This window comes from Actinia tenebrosa, unplaced genomic scaffold (assembly GCF_029948245.1).
Source record: "Actinia tenebrosa isolate PJP-AT-01 unplaced genomic scaffold, QUT_ActTen_1.0 PGA_scaffold3__52_contigs__length_22856419, whole genome shotgun sequence".
Taxonomy (NCBI): domain Eukaryota; kingdom Metazoa; phylum Cnidaria; class Anthozoa; order Actiniaria; family Actiniidae; genus Actinia; species Actinia tenebrosa.
In genome coordinates, this window is record NW_028292580.1 from 12,097,455 (window position 1) to 12,116,970 (window position 19,516).

A 19,516-nucleotide genomic window follows, 5' to 3' on the forward strand; every position below is an offset into this window, starting at 1 on the left:
CAGCTAGTAACTGTGAATTAATTATCCCCATGGTCCTTTTCGGTCTAGGCGCGTAGGGATGAAGCCGATCAAACGACAATGTTTATTCAAAGGACTGTATGCGCTTCGAGCTACACGCTTTTCGAGATACGCGCTCGACCACACCCAAATTTGACGTTATCACGCACTGCGCGTAACTCGATGTCGTTAAGAAAGTTGTGTGATTTCGAGTTACGCGATAGGCACGCAACTCAACTGCATGAAGGGATCTTTCGTAGTTTGAGTTACTCTCTAATGAATTCTCAAACTCTGGAAATTTGCCTAAAAATATTTTCCTTTGCTTCAAACTTATGACAAAAGCCTGCAAATCCTATCAAACTATTTAAGCGAATGTTCTAGCTGTTGACGAAAATGTCATATCTTCTGCTGATCAATATATCAACTTCCTTTCAGTTAAGGCTTTGGAGCAACTACAGAATACCACGCAAGATATTCGTCTTTTGAGAACGACAAATACATGTAATAGAAATACAATTAATAGGATGAATATCATTGGCGTGGTATTCGATAGTTGTACTAAGGCTTCATATCTTTTAGAATGTCATCCCCTAAAATTTATTTTTGTTGGTATTCGGTATTTTGTTTACATTTCAATTTCCTGCTGCCGGGACTACAATTACGTTTTCCTCGTTTTGATACGCCGGAAATAACTGAAGTGATAAATTTCACGCCTGACAATAATTGGCCTTCTTCGCTTGAGAGGAATCCCGGGGGGGGGGGGGGGGGGGGTACTCCGCCAGAATTTGGGTAGGGGTGTTCCGCTGGGATTCTGAAAGATGTATCCTGTTTATGATTAAAAAAATCAAATTTGTGGACCCTGTTTATGACAAAAAATATAATTTATTGCACTGAGTTCCTGTTTCAATTATCATGTCATCTCGCGTATCGTTTTTTTACGACCATAATAACCAGTTTCGGTCAATACGAAAGCAGAAATCCCTGAATATGACAGGAAATTCAGGAAGAACTTGGAACTTGAGTGAAATTGCATACTCTTTATGATAAGAAGCTCGAAAAACCATACCCTGTTCAGTGGATCATCCCCGTATAGTCCATATATGGGAGTACCCCCCCCCCCCCCCACCCGGGAGGAATCCCTATCACGAATCCTTAAAGCTTGGTTCACATCGGATCGCAGACGATCGCCGGCTGTCTGTTGACACCTGATCATGAGTCCGCGAATTATCACTCAGCGGTAAAACAAAGTACCATGCAGATTCAACGTGGACGACGGAGACGAAGAAGTGTTGATCGGTGTCAATATTCTACTGTCGTTAACCTTACTTAAACAAAGAATCGTTCGCAAATCAAAAAAGAAACGTTCGACTTTATGGCCGTGAATAATTCTTCATGTTAGTCAACATGAAGAACAGGATGTGCAATCGTAAAATATAACCCCAAACGACAGTTGTTTGCCGGGGGGGGGGGGTGGGGGGGTGGGGGGGGGGGTACTACCACCTCAACTTGGGTAGGGGTGTGCCACCAGGACCTCAAAACCCTGAACCTATCCCAGACCTAAGATTTTGATTTTACTAGCTCCTTAAAAACTCTGTATGTAATGTATTTTATGACTTTCATTATAAATTTTGACACAGCCAGATAGCTATGATTTAAAAGATCCATCCAGTTTACCGTTTCAAAGTTTTTCTTTAAATTTGTTCATATATAATCAAGTTTTTTAGTTTAAATTGATAAAAGAAAATTCACACTGTTCCACTACATGATTTGTCTTTAGGAATTCGAAATTGAGTTTTATAAAACAAAACACTTCTGTTATAATCTCACCACTAGCCTCTAATGTGGTTGCACACTTAATAAAGCAACATGAGTTAGTTTTGTCGTCTTTGTGTTTCCCAGTGAACTTAGTCAAGGCCATGATTGATGGTATAGTCAGGTGTAAGCTGTGATCAGCTTCATCAGCAACACTAATTCAGTGTCTTATTCCAGTTGATGGGACTGAGAGTTAAAAGTTGGCGTTCAAGTTGGTGTGTGGCTTGTCTTTCCTTTCTAAGTTGCTCTGCTCGGATTTCCATCAGCTGTGGAAAAAGAAGGGAATTAAAAAGAGAAGGAAAAAACTGAGTTAGTTAAATCTGATTAGACCCACTATCATAAAATAAAGGGTTGACCAGGAGCATTATTTTTGTAACTGACCATATGCAATATATTGACCATTGTCTGTCCCCTTTTTTTACATAGACTTTGCTTAAAATGAACAGCATTGGGCTCATGCTAGGGATTCCTGATAATGGAATACTGTATTTGACAGGTTGTAGTACTAGAGGAGAAGAAGGGAAACCAAGAGATACAGTTTGAGCAAAAGGTAGCAGGGGCTTCCCTTCCCTTCCCTTCCCCTTTCCCTTCCTACCCTATTCTTCATTTGCACATGAGTTCTTTTGCTATATCATCCGACATGGAATGAATCCCCTAGAATTGATTGAAACCAGTAATGCATTTTTAAAACCCCAACCCTTCATCGCTGCAGCCCTCTATTTCAAAATATTTTCATAAAGAACTTGGGGGACTGGTCATTTATTAGAGGGCGGGTAGGGTGGTGGAAATGGGGAAGGGGCCTTTGTTTTTTGTTCAACCAAAAATGAGGGGCTGCATTATTATGCAAATATTTTTGGGAGGGTCATGCGTTTTTAGTCAACTTTTTCAGGTTTGATATAGTGTATAAAGCTATTTAGTTTACATTTTCATAGCAAATTTAAAGCATAGAATCTCGAAAGTGAATCTGATAATACTATGGAAAACACAGGTATTCAGACCCAAGCAAGGAGAGAGGGGAATGGGTTTTCGGTGGGTAATATGTTAAGGAGTGTGAAAGAGTGTTTATAGAGCATGAGGGTATGGATGGGAATGAGTTCGTATGAGTATCATAGATTGGAAGAGATATAGGAAAATATGAAAATTGTAAGGATTAATTTGAAGGTAACGCAGGGAATAGGGGAAATATGCTGCATATGGCCATGGCACAAGTGGAGGGGGCAGTGTTGATATGATGTATCAAAAAATAATTTGCTTGTAAGTTTGTATGATGAGCTCATGTGTAGGTAGAACCGAAAGTGTATGGATGTTAGACTTAGAGCCCTATCTTGGACCTATCGTCAGGGGTGAAGATGCAAGATAGTGAAGGAAATCAATGTCTTTCAAGACTCTTAGGCCCAGGTTGGGTCTGAGTTGGGGGTGGTTCATGCTATTTTATGTTCTCATTCTTGCTGGGGCCACGTTATATTACTTTATGCATTTGAAAGAACAGGGCCACAAGAAGACATGCCATGGAAAATGAAAATGCACCACCCAACCCCCCCCCCCCCCCCTTCCCCCTCTAATAAATGACCAGTCCCTTGTTACATTTGAAGGTATTTAATAGCTTGAAAATTAAACATTTACCCTTTTATTTTCATCCCTGAACGTCTTGAGGTAATCATGCCTATTTTTTCTGTCTTGTGCGTCCTGGTGTAAACAAGCTTTGTCGTAGTTAATGGCAAATTCGCTTTCACCAAATCTGTTCTTCATAAACGTCCTGTGGTTCTCATCACGTTCTTCAATCTGCTGCTGAAGTGATATTCTGTTCCGCCTCCTTTACATGAAAACGAAAAGAATTTTATTTCTTAAAGAGCCAATCACCAACCGGAAGTGGTTTTGAAGTAATGTGTAATGTGTAAACATTTCGAGTACCATAGTTACGACAAGGGTTGGAAAAAGTCAACATCTTTTACATTCAAGCTGATTTAGCAACGTCATACGTATGATATTATTCGTAGCTGCTATTTCAAGATATCTATAGTTTATTTTGGAGCTATTTAGGCTTAAAAAATAATATTTAAAAAAACCACAAAGTTACTCTTGATGTGGTTTGTACCTCACTAACACCTGACTTTTGAATGTACAATTATTTACTTTAAGTACATAGGAAAGAGTGAAAAGTCAAGAATTCAAGAGGCTACTTACCGCACTTCTTCCCTCTCAGTAGAATTCCCGTACACAACTTTAACATAAGCTTCGTTTCTTCTTCTATGAGCGTCGCGTTTGTTGATCAGCTTCATTTGTTCGTCATCAAGATGCGTCTTACTTGTCTCTGAAGACGCGGTCTTTTTGCTCTCCGGAGTCCGAAGATTTTTAGTATTACTCATTTGGACTGAATGTATCGAGGTGCTTTGAAATCAAAAGTTCTTTTTGAAAGTTAAAAGGCAAATTTTTTATGAACCAAAGTCTTCCAAACCAAAGTCTTCCAAACCAGCACGCGCAAAATGGAAAATGGTTCGAAGGAATTAGCGTTGCTATGACGATGTAACCGCTGACTTGATCCTTATGTCAGAGCTCGTACTTCAAAAAGTCGTTGGATTTTTTTTTTATTTCTAACAAAACACCATATTGTTATCTTCTGAAAATTGGTATCTGATATCATTGTCTCCAAAGACAATATACTTAAGAAAACTGCCTAAATCATTGGCCTTGCAACGTATGGTATAAAACGTATATGTCATGACATACATATCAGTCTTCAAAGAAATTGAATTTTTTTATAACTCTTAATTTAGAAAAAAGTCTTAAATAGACAAGTATTTTAATGTTATTTTTACTAAGCCGATGTTATTTTTAAGATGTTCTTTTAATGAAACATAAGCGAAAATAAAAATGAATAAATAAAACAACAAAACTATGAGTTGAAAAACAAATTAATTTATTGATATTTTGGAATTATTTCGTACCGTTATATGACCGACGGGCGGTCATTTCCCCTATTTATTTTTTACATCCGGGATATTTGTAGCGCGGGCTTCCCGAGGTACTTTTCGCGCGCCATTGTATTATAGCAAATGCCCAAATGTATGTCCCGATTGACTGAAGTGTAGAGTAAAAATATCACGGTAGGTATGACTATTTTATCTCTCTTACCACTCATTACGGTAAAACTGCCATCCATACCAACATCAGATTGCATAGGAATCCTTCCATTATAACGAATTCCCGCCATCATACTAAAACGAGAGTGACAAACGGTCAGTGTCTTGGGATGATTTTGAATAAAGTGCTTCGTACTTTGATAAATGGAGACGTATTTTATATGCAAAAAGAAGATCTTTTTAGGCACTTATTTGGTTTACTGAAGAGCTATTTAGCCTACAATTGCTGTTGTTTAGAGGAAAATAGTATTATAAACATTTGCGTGCGCGAGGAATCATCATAATTGTCGCGATATAATTTTCGCGCGTTACAAACTTGTTAGATCCTCGTGCATCAGTAACATCAAAAATATCGAGATTTTCTTGAAATCAACTACAAAAATGTTTCTTTCAATTCGTCAGATTATTTTATTTCAAAATTTGTATCTCGAATATTGTTTCTCGATCTTTAGCCATGGTATCATTCGGCTTGATGACAGTCTTTCAAATAACTTTATAGTGTGATATGTGACAATTTTTCAAAACTTTATGGTTGCAACACGTAATTTTGTCCAAGCTGCTACATAAGAAAACAGATGTCTATTTGCTCGCCGTCCCCCCTCGAAAGTAACGTCTGAGTTACAAGCCGTGAAATAAACTTTATTTATTGTGTTTTAAAGTACAAATCAAAAAAGCGTGGGCACCTAGAAATATTTCAAGAATGTTTAATAGCCAATCAGAAGTGTTATTGCTATCTTTCCTTTATTTTTTGGTTAGAAAGTCAATTCTGATTGGCCAAAGAAGAATATAACATTCCTAGAATATTTCTAGGTGCTCATGGTTTTTCAATTTACACTGTAAAATACCAATGTGTAGTTACAGAAATTATCTATACCCCCCCCCCCCCCACAGATGAATTTGAGGTATGGGGGGGGGGGGGTGAGAGAAAGAACAAAATTACAGAGTTTGTATGGAAGGAAATTGGAATTACGGGGGGAGGGGGGTATGAATAATTTCTGCAAAATATACAATATCTGTTTATTTAATATGCCATTCTGCAAATGTTTTTCCTTTAAAGGAAAATTACTGATATAGCAATACTTCTCCCTTCCAGATATGACTGATTATAATATTATGGAGGTATGACAGATTGAGGTACATGTAAGTAAAGCGAAACATGGACAAAGCTGGAGATGGTGTGAGTAAAAAAACAAAGAGAACATTGGAAGAAATACTCAAAAACAGAAAGAAAGCAAAGAAGCCAAAAATGGTTGTAGGTAAATGTCAGTCGACATAAATATGTAGAGGTTATTTACTGGCCAGGAGGCTCAGATAGGGAAAAACTTTGACTAATATCTTGAATATATGCCGAACAAGGCCATTTGGCCAAAGCCTGTGTTGGGTTTATCAGTCCAATGAAGGTCTATCATTGGTCTATCATTAATCTTTGTGGGGCTATTGAATACTTATGGTATATGACTGCATTGTTGATGGTGTATTGATGTATTGAGGGTCTATCATGGTCTATCAGTCTGCTGATGGTTGATCATTGATGGTCTGAGCTACTGTATTAAATACTGATAGTATATCTCTATATTATTGATGGCCCATTCATGTTTCGAGGATCCATCACTGAGTATTGATGGTCTATCTATCTAATGAGGGTCTACAGCTGTATTGATTTGCTGTCAGTGTACTAAGCATCTACACTATGACATTTAAGTAATTTTAGTATAATGGTCTCAAACTATTTAAATATCTATCAGATGAATATTTATCCTAAAAAGACATTTATACATCTTTGTAGCTGTTTCTAATGAAGACGACATTAATGATTTTTTCACCTGGGAAGAATATCTTGAGAAATGCAGAGCTAGAGCTGTTCCTAAATCTGCCTTCAAACATGTACCAGTAAGTTGTTGACTGATTAAAATCTATAAGGCTGCATTCATAATTTATGGGGGGGGGGGGGGGGGGGGGCAGGTGAAAATTTGAAATGTCCAGAATAATTCTTAACACCCCCATTAAAGTCATGCAAAAAAATATGATCCCCCTAAGCAAAGCTTGTAGTTTCTTCCAAAAATTGTGTATCCCCCCCATTTTTCTGATAAAAATTTGCCCATCCCCCCTTTTTCCTACCAAAATTTTCCCGATCCCCCCTCAATTTCACCTGCCCCCCCTCTGCCATACGTCATGAACGCAGCCTAATTTATTACTGAGTTCATGTAATTTATTGAGTATACTCCCATTTCAAAAAGCAATGAGATCTGGAATCTGAGACTGAGTATCACACTGCAAATCCTAATATATCCACAGCCGAACAACACCTATAGTGGAACACATGAACTTGGAGTTATAAATGCGATTTTTCCTATTTTTGCAAGAAAACATCAAAGCACAACAATTTCTGTTTTTTGAAACAAATTGTGTACATACATATTATAATAGAGTTTTGAGTGGAAAAAGTACACAACAGTTATGTATTTGCACACACAAACAAGTATTGTACTGTAGTGATAGTTCAATGGCTTCATTTCTTTATATAAGATTTTCTGATGGTCTTATTATAATTTTTTCATATCAGGCCAGTGATTCCAAAGCATCAGGGTTTAAGCAAGGCATGAAAGTAGAAGCAAAAGATAGCTCAAGCACCAGTAATTCTTACTGGGTAGCAACGGTTGTCATGGTATCAGGTCCATTATTGTTGCTAAGATTTGATGGATATGATAACGATCGCAGTGGAGACTTCTGGTTAAATTCTTCATCTCAGTTACTACAGCCTATTGGCTGGTGTGCAAAAACAGACAATTTACTAATACCACCTGAAGCCATAAGACATAAGGAACAAAACTGGGCAAAATATCTCATTAATAACCTTAAAAATGCAATCCCTGCCCCAGACCATCTCTTCCATAAATCTGTTGAAGACGATAACAAGAACCTTAAAATTGGTGCCAAGCTAGAAGTACAAGATAGTGAAAATCCTCTGTGTTACTGGGTTGCTTCAGTTGTGGAAATTTTTGGACTGAGATTACGGCTTAGGTTTGAAGGGTATGAATCTGAGGATGGTGACATATGGGAAAATTTGTTGTCTGACCGCCTACACAACTTGGGTTGGAGTAAGCAGATGAAAATGATGTTGAAACCACCCGAAGGTATGGTGAACATTATATAGTGCTATTTTTGAAGTACCTTGTGCTAGGAGTCTTACTGGTAAACTGAGTAAATTTTATACTGCATAAGCATGTGGCACATTCACTCTCTTGGGGTAGAATAGATGACCTGCACTAAGAGGTCACGTGATCAAATCAGCCATTGTGGCTGGCATTCTACAGGATTTTAGCTATGTGAGAATGTAAAAAAAGATGGTGGATTCGGGTAGTTTTTTTGGTAATAAAAGGTAAGTTAGCGCACTAAATAACAATAAAAATCCCCTTTTCTTTTAAGGAATAAATTCTTAGTAGATATCTAAAGTAGATTTTTGCTATTAACTCGCCAGGATGAGAAAAAATGTAGTATTTTTTGCGATACTATGTGAAGACCTACGAAGTGTTTAGTCTTGTTGCTTAATTGGTGACATAACAATCAGCATAGACTTAATTGCCATACTTTGAGTTTATCAAAATCCTACGAAATTTCAGTTGATGGCATACTATCTACTGTATGGTGTCATTAAGCTTGCATGGATGGCCATTATTTTTCCTGTTTCAGACAATGTTATTCCTTTCAGTGGCTATCAAAATACTGTTTACATGTAGTGTGTAAGCTTTCTTGATGAGCTGTTTATCCTAGAGAAACCACAGGGAAAATATTATTAAATTCAAAAAATGCTTTCTCTGTGGTGCTTGTTTTTTTATTGTGATTTTTTTCTTTTTAAGTCATGGAAAAATATTCACGATGGGCTGTATTCCGGAGAGTTACTGAAATGTGTTTCACTCATAGTGATTCAGAACACATGAAAGACAAACAGGTTTGAAAAACTTTTAATCCTGACTTTACTCTGTTAGCCCCTTGCCCCTCCCCCCTCCCCAAATAAATACAAAAATTATGAAGCCAAATAGTTGCATTGTGAATCTATTTTCTTCTATCCCATGCAGCCTTATTAATTTGTAAAGATATTCATTCTGAGTATATGTGCTTACAATTCCTTTATTTTTTGTAGGAAGCTAGTCTCCCAGTGAACAAAGGGTTTAAACCAGGGATGAAGGTTGAGGCTGTTAACCCAGAGAATCCTTTATTGATTTGTGCAGCTACTGTCAGAAACATTTTAAACAAGCACTTTTTCACTGTTGAGATTGATTCAGCTGTGGGATCAGCAGAGATGCCACCTTTACAGTTTCTTTGTCATTCAAGATCTAAATACATTTTTCCTGTTGGATGGTGTGGAAAAAACAATGTGAAATTGACTCCACCTAAAGGTAAGAATAAACATTTTATGCGGCATAATAATTATTATTCAATGGGAGATACTGGATGGTATCAAGGGGGTGGTTGTAACTTATCAAGCCAGTATTGTAGGTTCCTTATTAGATTTTGTATTACTCTCTATATTTGGTAATTAAACTCTAAAGCAACTAAAGGAAAGTAAGGGGGAGGGAATGGATTGGTTGATCAACCCTTGATATCCAAAGTCGTCGTTGTTTCATATTGTTTTAATGAAGCTATGATACGACAATCCCCTTGATTGATGTCAGATGGCGTGAGGTTGTCAAGGCTCTGCTTTTGGTTATGAACTTTCTCTCATGTTCTCCCAACATCACGCATCATGTTTACACAGAAAGTGACACTTTTACATGTAACACTGGGGGCCACGGAGCACCTTTAAAAGTGGGGGTGGGGCTAAAATTGGAAAAATATATGAAACTACAGTATGGGAATAGAATGGAAAATATGAAACTAGTATGGGAAAAGAGTAAAAGTGGGGGGCTGTGGCACGCTCTGCCCAGGCCCTCCATGGCCCCTAAACTTTTGTGCAGAAGTCACATTTCCTGTCTTTAACAGTGGTGTCAGTATGCTCATATTAAATCTAGTTTGCAAGGAGCAGTTATTGACATCTAATACCATTGATTGATTATAGGTTATACCAGCAATTCCTTTCAATGGAAATCATATCTGGATACAACGAATGCTGAAGCAGTCCCAGAAGCATTGTTTCAAAAGGTGAAATGTCTATTGCTTCTATTAATAGTGCATGCTAGGTTGTTGGTGAAGGTTGTCAATGCAAAACTGTTAATATTTTGTATGTAGGTACACGTATTGGTAGAATGTTAGTTGATATTGTAGTTGTAGGCTAATTGATAGTACATGTAAGTGCTGTACTATAATTATTGGTGGTTTTTATTGTAGTAAATTCTGGGTTAGTTGATGGTCATCTACATTACTTGATGAACCCAACAAAAGTGACCGCTCACCAACAAGATTGGCTTCATAGCTCAGTTGGTAGAGCATCGCACCGCATCGCGGAGGTCATATGGGTTCGATTCCCGTTCAAGCTTGAAATCATTTTTTCAAGTCTTTCTTTACAGCGTTCACTTCTTTGAGAGGGGGTAATTCAATGTCAACCACCACTTTGATCCTGCTCAAACCCTGCATTTAGACACTAAATGCATTTTCCATTGCCCATTTTCTCTAGGATCTAGTGAAACAAAAGCCCATCAGTCTCAGTGATTTAAACCAAATTAAACTTGGATCATTCATGGAAGTACTGGACGAAGATGATCCCACAAGCTTCTGGGTGGGAAAAGTAGTTAGGAGTGTTGGCTTCAAACTGTATGTTAATTTACAAGGAGACTCCAACTTGGACCACGCTATTGAGGTGTATTACCTGTCAGAATCAGTACATCATCTGGGATGGGGTCTCCAAGCAGGACTTAATCTCAAGCTTCCAAAAGGTATTATAATAAAATATTGTTACAAATCTCTCTTTCTGATTGGTTGGAAGGGCGTGCTTTATAAGAGTACGCAGCCTATCCAAAATAATGGTTATTGTAAAAGTATTTTATAAGAAATTAAAAAACTTGCTTGCTGTGCTGTGCTGTGTGGAGTTGTAAAGCACTCAGGGATTTGCAGAAAACTCAAGAAGTGTTGAGAAGCACTTGTGCATCATGCTTCTTCTAACACTTTTAACACTTGTAACACTTTTTTGGTATTTGCTGCCTATGCAATGTAAAGTATGATAGGCACTTGCCAACAGCTCTTGCTTCCCTGTACAGTTTTTTTTTTTTTTTTTTTTTTGCTTTTAGTGCCTCCTCCATGCTGTGTCACTGAATAGAGAGCTGCTCTGCACTATTCAGGGCTTAAAATAATAATTTCTAATAAGAATAAGAATCTCTTTTGTAGCTCAATTTTACGAGTTGAAATGATGAGTAAGGCAAAGGAAAAGTTCCAATTCTGGCCATTCACTGTCCAAAGACCAGTCTTTTTTAAGCTGCTATTTGTTAAATACATGTACAAATTTAATATTTTGTAGATTTAAAGTTTGAATGGCTTGATGAAAAACAGCTGCTGAATGAGTTGTATAAATTGACAATTAAGGCAGATCCAAATTCTCAACTGAAGCTGAAAAAGGTGTGTTAACTTTTTTTAATCATTTATTTTAATGTACTGTAACATTTTTTAAACAACTAATCTTATAATAAATTTCTGAATGTATCATTAACATAAAACTGTTTTTCTTGCATTTGACATGTAGACTTACGATTTTACCTGCAAGTAGCAACTTTTACCATGCAACAATAAGTGGATTGCAATCATTCTTAATAGCAATAAAATAGCACAAAAAGTGGCTCCTCTGTTGATTAATGAAACAAAAGAAACAAAAAAAAAGAAAATGGTTTGGTTCAAGATATCCAACAATGCGACCAATTTTTATTTTCCAATATTGTTCACAGGAAGACAGTTTACCAGACGTCCATGGATTCAAGGAAGGCATGCAGCTAGAAGCAGTCAACCCTCAAGATCCATCATCTATTTGTGTGGCTTCTGTGAAGAGAATCTTCAATAAATACTACTTTACAGTGCAGATTGACAGTTTAATCAATACTGGCAAGGACAAAAATATTATGTTCTGGTGCCATGCACAGTCCAGGAATATCTTTCCTGTTGGCTGGTGTGATAAGAATAAACTACAACTAACTCCACCACCAGGTACATATACTAGGCATACCATGCTCAGGGTTGCCAATAAAATTTTTGGTAGGCGGTTATTAAATTCAAATAGGAGGTAAACCGGAAGTTACTGGAGCATGTAATCAAGGCATACTTGTCACCAGTCTCACTCTTCTCACAAAAGTTCAAGATGGCGGATCGTCGTACAGGTGTAGTTTCGATTGCATTACAGTTTTCGTAGTACAGCAACAAAGATTGGGTTAAAATTTATTTTAATAAACTTTAAAGAACTTTAATCAAAATTTACAATTACATTGGGAAGTGGCTAAGTAGGTGGCCGAATTAGCAAGAGTATACGGCGGAATCTGCCAGTTGCCAGCTTCTATTGAAAACCCTGCATGCTCTACTAGCATACATACTGTATATCTGTGTTACATAATTATAAGAAAAAATACTACACAATTTGATAGGGTAACTAGATTAACACAGAGTAATTTTCACCTCGAGGCCCTGTCTAGATCGAATTAATTTTAGAGTTTGATTTTGGGGAGGGAGGAAAACCAGAGAACCTGGAGAAAAAACCCTCAAAGCACAGGAGAGAACCAAAAAGCAACTTCTTGAACTCAAATATGATGAGTCCAAGGATTGAACCCCAGTTGCATTGGTGAGAGGCGAGCACTGAATTCATATTGTTCATTGTATGTCTTCAGGGTATTCCAATAAGGAGTTCAGATGGGATACATACATGGAGTCAATGCAAACCAAAGCAGCACCAGAATTATTGTTTTGTCAGGTAAGTGACAAATGTATTGTCAGTTTTATTTATTTATTCCTTTATATGTCTATCCCTTTTACACAGACACCAAGCTCTATCTGAACTTCTATAATCTTCTATAATCTTATAATCTTCTATAATTAGAATATCGCTCTGGGATCCTCACAAGCACCCTAAATTTCATATTCCGGCTGCGTTACCAGCGTGGTTGATCCTTGTGGTGTAGTGGTTAACACATTGGACTGAAATACATAAGACGTGGGTTCGATTCCTGCCAAGGGCATTTGATATTTTTCTCTTATTCTCTCTCACACCAAATGCATAATTTATTACTACTATACTAATCTTTTTCTGTTTTCTGATATAGGATGTACCATCAACTGAATTTGAAAATGCTCTTAAACTAGAAGCCGTAGACCAGACCAAACCAGAGACCATCAGTGTTGCAACTGTGTCTCAAGTTGTTGGCCGTACAATATGGGTTCGTCTGGATGGTTATCCCAGTAATGCTGTTGAACACATTTATGATGTGGAGTCCTACAACTTGTTGCCTGTTGGATGGTGTGGTACTTATGGACATCCGTTACTGACACCACACCAAAAAAGTAGGTCACTTCTATAATGGGAAGCACAGGTGGAATGCTTATCCACCCCCCTCTCACCAATGCGACCTGGGTTGAAGCCCTAGGAGGCTCGATGTCGTAAGTGAGTAGAGGCGTTTATTGGTTCTCCAATGTGGTTTCTCCTCAGGGTTCTCTGGTCTTTCTTACAGGTTCTCTGCTTTTTTCTCCCCTCAATAATCAGCTTCTAAATTCTAATTCGATCTATGTTCTGCCTTAACAATTGGGTCGCAAAACCTGTTATCTTGAATAAGTGGCGGAGTTCCCCAAAGATCGGTTTTTGGGCCACTTTGGTTTCGCTGTTTTTCGAAGCCTTTTCAAGTGTCAAAGATCTTTTAAATCTTGTATCAATATATAATTACCTAGTAGTTTTTGTCCAAAGTCAGTTGGAGTTCCTCTGAGATCGGCTATAGGGCCACTCTGTTTATATTCTTAATTCACATACTTAATGTTGTTCCTGACTATTGGCTTCTTTCAAACGTGCGCACCTTTATGACCTCCACAACTTCCAGAGGTCTGGGTTTTTAGCTTCTGCCCATTGATCAAAAAATTTATCTGTCAGATCATTGTGAATTTAATGAATGGTAGTCAAAACATAATGAGGAAAGACACATATCTGGAGTGATCTGGACTGCAAAAAAAGTAGTTATATTCACACAAAATGTGCATTATTTAGCTCACAGCCAGGCTTGAAAAATATATAAATATTGTAAATGTAATGTTTTTCCCTCTTTCATACCCTCTTGAAAAATACATTCTTTGTCTACGATCCATCCATGTCTATGATGTTCAAGGGGGTTTGACATTGGAGAATATTATATTCAAAGGAAAGAGTTCATTGCAAAGTTCTTTTGATTGTGTTTTCAGGAAAAGAACCACAGACCAGACGATGGGTGGCATCGCTAAGGTATCTAGTGATTATTTGTAGTATCCATCAAAGTCAGTAGAATTTTGAAAGAAACAACCAAAATGAAGGAAAGAACTGGTTGAATAAATGATCGATTAATGAAAGTGGATGAAATATGTGTTGAAATCTGAGTCTTAATCCCCACCTATAAGATATTTTTATATAATTTGTAATTATTTTCACTTTATATTGTTCTCATAAACATAGAAAACGATCCACTGATTCTCATGTTTCAACTACCGCTGATTCAAGAAAAAAAAGACGAAAAAATAGCAAGAAAAGAAAATCCGTTACTCAGCACGCCAAAGAATCCCGTCGAGTTACCAGCACGGTTACTGCAAGCCAACAAACACCACCATCAAGTACAACAGATGAGAGCTCCAGACCGTCAGAAGACATGAATATCCATGTAGTGGAGCTAGAATCTGATATGGATACAGCATCTGAATCAGGGCAAAGACCTACTACTACTATAGACTTAACTGATGATAATGACTTCAGTAGTCAACCTGGTAAGCGTACTCCAGAATAGACTTATTATTGTCTATGAATGTGAAACGAAAATGGGAATGGAATGGGAATTGGAGATGAAAGAAATAAAAGTTACTTAGGGCTCCGGGTGGCTTTGGCGAGAGGCAAATGTTCTCACCTCTAAGCCGCCCGTGCTTCCCAAACCCTTTAAATGACTCTAGCACAGTTCACTCACATGTTGAATTTCAAATCTTAGATCAAGTTCGAATATTTGTGAAGAAGACTTGTTCTTGTGGTCCTTACATAGACAGCATAAAGTTGGGTTCGATACCTGATGTCATTGGACCTGCTGCTCCGAATACGATACTCAGAAAAGTGGTTGAATACCTTGTTCGTTCCTCTAATTCTGCCGTAAAAGTCCTTCAGTTGCTTTCCACTGAAAAGGAGAAAAAGACATTCATTTCTATATTAAAGGTAATTTGCTACTAAGCAATGAGCAAGTAGAAAAATTTGAAAAAATGAAAATTTGAAGAAGAAAAAAATGTATGCATGCATATTTCTCTCGAGAAGTTTGCGGTCAAAAGACTTGTCTTCTCGAATTTATTGCTGTTTAATACTTATTGCTTACCTAGTGTTTGTTTCTTTTTTTAGACGATAGTCTCCAAGTTATCCTTATGTGAAAATCTTTTGAGTTTACATTTAGTTCAAGAGTGCGCTTCTTGTGACAAAGGTACATATAGTTTGATTTGGTGTGATCTAATGCGACGCATGATTGATGAATGCGCACAAGCCATGACTTGAGGAACGTGGTTTATGATTGCAAAACAAAAAAGAAGATATTCAGTGAAATGAGACAACGAATTAAAGAGCAGACTACAAGGCTAAAATTCTTGGGATGCATGGAGGGTGAAGCCATTGGTCATATACGACACCAATTTTCCCAAAATTGGTGTCGTATATCGAGTAAAGCGAAGAGTAGTCTACGTGCAGCTGGAACCATATCCTGCAGACTAGAAGAACTATTCTATGGAATTACTGTGCATCAAACTTCAAATTGTATCTAATTTCCTGTCTTTTCACTCTGTAAATTGTTGATTTCCAGGTAATAGTCAAAAAATCGACTCATCATCAAAACAATCGAATTCTTCAGCCATGACTAATCCAAACAGTCCAACTACTACCCTACCAAACAGTACCACAAAGCAAGTCACACTCAAGTCACAAAACTCAAAACAACAACCTATGAAGGAAATACCATCAGCTATCGATGCCACAACACCAAACAGTACCACCAAACAAGTCACACCCAAGTCACGAAACTCAAAACAACAACAACCTATAAAGAAAACACCACCACCTATCGATGTCACAACACCAAACAGTACTACAAAGCAAGTCACACCAAAAGTACAGAATCCAAAACATCGACTTAGAAAGAAGACACCGCCATTATCTCATAATGACCATCAGTCAACCAGTACGTGTCTTGATCATGATGATGAGGACGACGTTATGGGCAAGATTCCCGAAGGTCATATTCGTACGTGGTCTACTGCTGATGTAGTCGAGTTTATTAGCCCAAGGGACTGTAAGAAGTTTGCTGATGTCTTCCTTGAGCAGGTAGAACAATGTTTATTGTAGTGCATTATGGTATAGGTTGGGTACAAACAACACATATAAGACAATGAACAAAAGTTGTTTTTACCAAGACCAAAATGCACCATGTTCGCTATTCTAGACAAACGCAAGCTGTAAGTTTGTTTTATAATTCGGATCAACATTAGATACATATATTGCAATACAACTGAATATTTCCCTGCTAGCAGAGTCTCCCTTGTTGGCAATTCAAAGCAGAGAAAATTTTCCGTCTGCCAAGAAGCGCCAACGAGGGAGACTCTGTTAGCAGGGAATACAAATATACTTTTTTCTTTTGAAATTTGGGCGCGATAACGTAACATAAGGGATTTGCGCGATGACGTAACATAAGGGATTTGCGTTGTTGTGTGGCAATTTTTAATATTGAACGCTGGAAATTTTTTGAAAACAATTTTGTAAGAACCTTTACGTGAGTCACGAGTAAAAGGGTGATGCTTATAAAATACTGTATTCCAGAACGAGTGCAGTGTTGTATATCAAATGATCCTTATGTTACGTCATAGTCATTAACATATTGGGAATATAAACCTTCGTATCTTAAAGACCCGACATTCAAATGACGAAATATTTTCACAATCAACTATCCACCATCTAAAGAATCAATTCTGAAAATATTGCGCAAAGGCTTATAAGCACTTTAAGAGAGTTCCGGTTTCATGCTTAGATTTTCATCTAACATGCATTTATTTTCTATTTATATATAATCCATTTTAAGACATATCTATCTATATATATATCATTATATTGTGCTAAGTACTGAAAAACTGAGACCACAGATGAGCTCAACTTAAGAAAGATACATACGTTGAAGTGTGAAATTTCATATGACGCACTTTCAAACTTTTATAGAATTGAAATGCCACCATCTGATAAGAATTGCCGCTCACGCTTTTTTGATATTCTGTGTACAGGAAAGTATTTAAAGCTAAATTTACTTGCTTATTTATTTGTCACGTTTCCAAATATATATTTAGCTCTTCGAGGAGTTTAAAAATAAATAATTAATGGACGTATGTATTGGTCTTGCGTCATGTAACTTGAAGAGTTCTAAGTCTTGATGACAGGGGGTACATATCAGACCAATTCTTTAAATAGGTGCTTGGCGAGGCACATGCCTGAGTACTCCAGCAACAAACTACACAGTTTTTCTGTGAATTTACTTTTACCCATTTAGAACGAATCTACTTTTTCCCCATAGTCATATCACTGGATATTCCCTAGATCGTTATTTCTTCGCCGGCGTTATGACGCTTTATGAGGAATACCAAATATAGACGAGAAGGAAACTTATTGTTGAGGGAATGACACTTGGTGTTATGTGGAGAGTATCATTTCCAAATAGATGCGCTCAATAAATGAATAATAAATAAATAAATAATAATAATTAATAATAGTTAAAGTCAATTTCCAAAGTCAGACGCCGAAGTCTCATGTAATTTAATTATTTATTTTCATTTATTTATTTATTTTTATTTCTTTGGCTTTAGCTTTTCCAAACATTACTGATATAGTACTATTTATGCGCGAAAGGCAAATTGCCGTGTCCCGAATTATCTGGATCTTGTCTGAAACATGAAAAGCGCCATTATCCTTAATCGTTTCGATTCTTTTCAACAACAGGAAGTCGATGGTAAGGCTCTTATGCTTCTGTCATTGGATGACATACATAAAGTCCTTGGTGTGACGCTGGGTCCAGCTATCAAGCTACACGATGACGTCCAGAAACTACGCAGAAGATCAAGATAGGCTCTAATATCATCTAATATTACAACAAACGCCTTGTTTTGGGTCCAACTATCAAGCTACACGATGACGTCCAGAAACTATGCAGAAGATCAAGATAGGCTCTAATATCCTCTAATATTACAACAAACGCCTTGTTTTGGGTCCAGCTATCAAGCTACACGATGACATCCTGACAAACTACGGCAGAAGATCAAGATAGACTCTAATATCCTCTAATGCTACAACAAACAGCTTGTTTTAGAAAGGCCATTTGCCTAGTCAATTTGAAGATGTTCAGTGGGAATAGTCATAATGAGTGTTTATTTCATGATTGTGAAGCGCTATTCAGCGTAAGGGTGGAAGTATATCCCATAATGCATTACATCATAACCTTAAGGTTGGTGACCTAAGCACCTTTCCTTTCATTCTTTTCCTTCTATTTCTTTTGCGCTTTCTCTTCCCTTCTCTTTTCGCTTCTTGCCTTTCCCATATTCCCTTCCCCTTCCTTTTATTCCCTTCCCTTCAGCCGTAAACCTTTCCTCACACTCAAATAAGATTATTTCTAAAATCGAGTTTTTTCATCCAATCTAAATTATACAAGTCTGATCAAGTCTGTGTATTTGTCATTCATAACGGGGAAAAAAAAAACGAAAGTAAATAAACTATTTGTTCAAATTTATGCTGCTGCAGATTCTTTTTTTCTAACCCAATGCCCAGGGGTCAATAGGGTAGCAAGCAACAGTTTTTGTTCGATCGAGATCAAATCAAATAATGGACATGAAAATTTTAAGTAATGTTTAAAAATTCAATGTATCTCATTTAGAATTAACTTTTTTCTTAGCTATATACTATTCTTTCCAGTAGACCGAGGTAGTTGTGATTTTTTAATCGCCTTCGTAGCGTCTGTTATGTTATCCGCAAGTACATTTCAAATCGACCACGTGATGCCAATGCTGTACCACGACGCAAGTTTTTTACACCACGTGATTAAAATTCAGTCAAGTTTTAATCGCGTGGTGTAAAACACATGTCCTCGTGGTACAACATTCCTCGGTCTACTGGGAAGAGTAGTAACATTATTCGATCATTTCCTCGCCCTATGCAGGAAACTACCTTACTACCTTGCCTTAGTAGTTGCGCTTGAACTAATGTGCGAAGTACAATTAACGTTATGGTTTTACAAAATGTGTTCTGAAAGCTTTCTTATTTTTATGATGAGATCCGTTCTATGATTGATGAGCTCGTTTGATTGAAAGGAAAATAAAAGTTCGAGAAATGATGCGGCTGAGCAAAGGAAACTTAATTACAGTCTATAAAGATATGGAGA

The 19,516-nt window shown here is 37.2% G+C and overlaps 2 protein-coding genes across 2 annotated transcripts; one reads left to right on the forward strand and one right to left on the reverse strand.

The window, feature by feature from the left end:
- Nucleotides 1-1,809: 1,809 nt before the first annotated feature.
- Nucleotides 1,810-4,304, reverse strand: LOC116301446 (uncharacterized). Its single transcript, XM_089035524.1, has 3 exons — nt 3,994-4,304; nt 3,433-3,622; nt 1,810-2,075 (listed from the first exon to the last, which is right to left on the reverse strand). Exons 1-3 carry the CDS (start codon nt 4,173-4,175, stop codon nt 1,965-1,967), a joined length of 483 nt encoding a protein of 160 aa, XP_088891650.1. The 5' UTR covers nt 4,176-4,304; the 3' UTR covers nt 1,810-1,964.
- Nucleotides 4,305-4,843: 539 nt separating this feature from the next.
- LOC116301447 (scm-like with four MBT domains protein 1) lies at nt 4,844-18,868 on the forward strand. The gene is made up of 18 exons (XM_031710505.2): nt 4,844-4,913; nt 6,043-6,205; nt 6,736-6,839; nt 7,513-8,083; nt 8,807-8,898; nt 9,091-9,346; nt 10,006-10,088; nt 10,561-10,819; nt 11,398-11,495; nt 11,819-12,074; nt 12,746-12,828; nt 13,178-13,415; nt 14,298-14,337; nt 14,545-14,849; nt 15,065-15,282; nt 15,460-15,538; nt 15,911-16,428; nt 18,085-18,868. The coding sequence occupies exons 2-18, from the start codon at nt 6,106-6,108 to the stop codon at nt 18,208-18,210; spliced, it is 3,426 nt and encodes a 1,141-aa protein (XP_031566365.2). The 5' UTR covers nt 4,844-4,913; nt 6,043-6,105; the 3' UTR covers nt 18,211-18,868.
- The last annotated feature ends 648 nt before the right edge of the window (nt 18,869-19,516 follow it).

What these genes read in the sequence shown, in the direction of transcription:
- LOC116301446 (XM_089035524.1), bottom strand. Translation starts at nt 4,175, where the DNA reads ATGAGTAATACTAAAAATCTTCGGACTCCGGAGAGCAAAAAGACCGCG. An exon ending in ACTGAGAGGGAAGAAGTGCG is followed by an intron (nt 3,623 to 3,993) that starts GTAAGTAGCCTC and finishes TTTCATGTAAAG; the next exon opens with GAGGCGGAACAGAATATCAC. An exon ending in TCAGGGATGAAAATAAAAGG is followed by an intron (nt 2,076 to 3,432) that starts GTAAATGTTTAA and finishes CTTTTTCCACAG; the next exon opens with CTGATGGAAATCCGAGCAGA.
- LOC116301447 (XM_031710505.2), top strand. Translation starts at nt 6,106, where the DNA reads ATGGACAAAGCTGGAGATGGTGTGAGTAAAAAAACAAAGAGAACATTG. An exon ending in AACACATGAAAGACAAACAG is followed by an intron (nt 8,899 to 9,090) that starts GTTTGAAAAACT and finishes TATTTTTTGTAG; the next exon opens with GAAGCTAGTCTCCCAGTGAA. An exon ending in CTGATGTCTTCCTTGAGCAG is followed by an intron (nt 16,429 to 18,084) that starts GTAGAACAATGT and finishes TTTCAACAACAG; the next exon opens with GAAGTCGATGGTAAGGCTCT.